This window comes from Pygoscelis adeliae, unplaced genomic scaffold (genome assembly GCF_000699105.1).
Source record: "Pygoscelis adeliae isolate BGI_AS28 unplaced genomic scaffold, ASM69910v1 Scaffold216, whole genome shotgun sequence".
In the NCBI taxonomy this organism is placed as follows: domain Eukaryota; kingdom Metazoa; phylum Chordata; class Aves; order Sphenisciformes; family Spheniscidae; genus Pygoscelis; species Pygoscelis adeliae.
Window position 1 is genome coordinate 4369075 of NW_008825073.1, and position 945 is coordinate 4370019.

Consider the following 945-nt stretch of genomic DNA (forward strand, 5'->3'; position numbering starts at 1 on the left):
GGCTCCCCCAGCCCTCGAGCATCCGCCTCCCTCCTCTTCCCCATCCCTCCTGCTGACTCCGCCCCCCGAGCCCCAAGGGGCGCCAGGGGCTGTCACCGTCCCCCCAGCACAGAGCTACCCCCGAGCACCCCTCTCTCCGCGTGCAGCTGAACCCCATCCTGCCGGACCTGGAGTACCTGGGGGACCAGCACATGCTCCTCAGCATCAAGGGTGTGGAGAGCTGCGAGTCCTACGGTGCGTGTGGGATGGTGGCATGGGGGCCACCGTGGTGGCATGGGTGGGGTACCAAGCGTAGCCCCCGCTGAGCTCAGGTAACAGCCTATTGGGGGTAAGGTTTTGCAGCTGGAGCTTGGCAGGAGGTACCCCAGCACCCACCCTGCTCCGGGGTGCCGCTGCATATGGGGGGGCTCGCCTGCCCCCTGAGCTGCCCGGGGGGGCTAACGCAGGTGTGTGCTGTGCCCGCAGGCGAGTGCTGCATTGCGATGAGGTCGATGATCAGCAGCATGGCCCAGCAGTTTGAGACCTTCCTCTTCCACCGCGGCGAGGAGACGGGCTCCATGCGTGGCTGGATGAAGGTCAGGGTCCCCAAGGACAGGCGCAGCACCCGTGAGAGGCTCTACGGTAAGGCGGCCACACGCCAGCCCCCTCCCGTTGCCCTGGGCATGGGAGCTTGGGCCATGCTCAGGCATGGTTTGGTTGGGCCCGGTGGGGAGAGGCCCGAATTCAGTGCCTTTGCAGAGTGGATCAGCTTCGAGGAGGAGGATGCTGAGCCGGTGGCAGATGCCCCAACGTGCCCCAAGCCGCCCCTGCAGCGCCTCAGGTACCCCAGCCGGTTTCTGCCCCACCACGAGCCCCGGCCATGGGGTGATGCTGAGCCCTCTCCCTGTGCTTTGCAGGAGCCGGCCCCATAGCCTCCCGGAGCCAGCCAGTGGCTCACCACACACA

General features: G+C 67.2%; 1 protein-coding gene across 1 annotated transcript in view; it reads left to right on the forward strand.

The window, feature by feature from the left end:
* LOC103919205 (phosphatidylinositol 3,4,5-trisphosphate 5-phosphatase 2-like) overlaps positions 1-945 on the forward strand; it is a 10572-nt gene that overhangs the window by 8323 nt on the left and 1304 nt on the right. The window contains exons 16-19 of the mRNA XM_009326671.1: positions 115-234; positions 466-621; positions 739-820; positions 897-928. Coding sequence (XP_009324946.1) covers positions 115-234; positions 466-621; positions 739-820; positions 897-928 — 390 coding nt within the window. The remainder of the gene's footprint in view (positions 1-114; positions 235-465; positions 622-738; positions 821-896; positions 929-945) is intronic.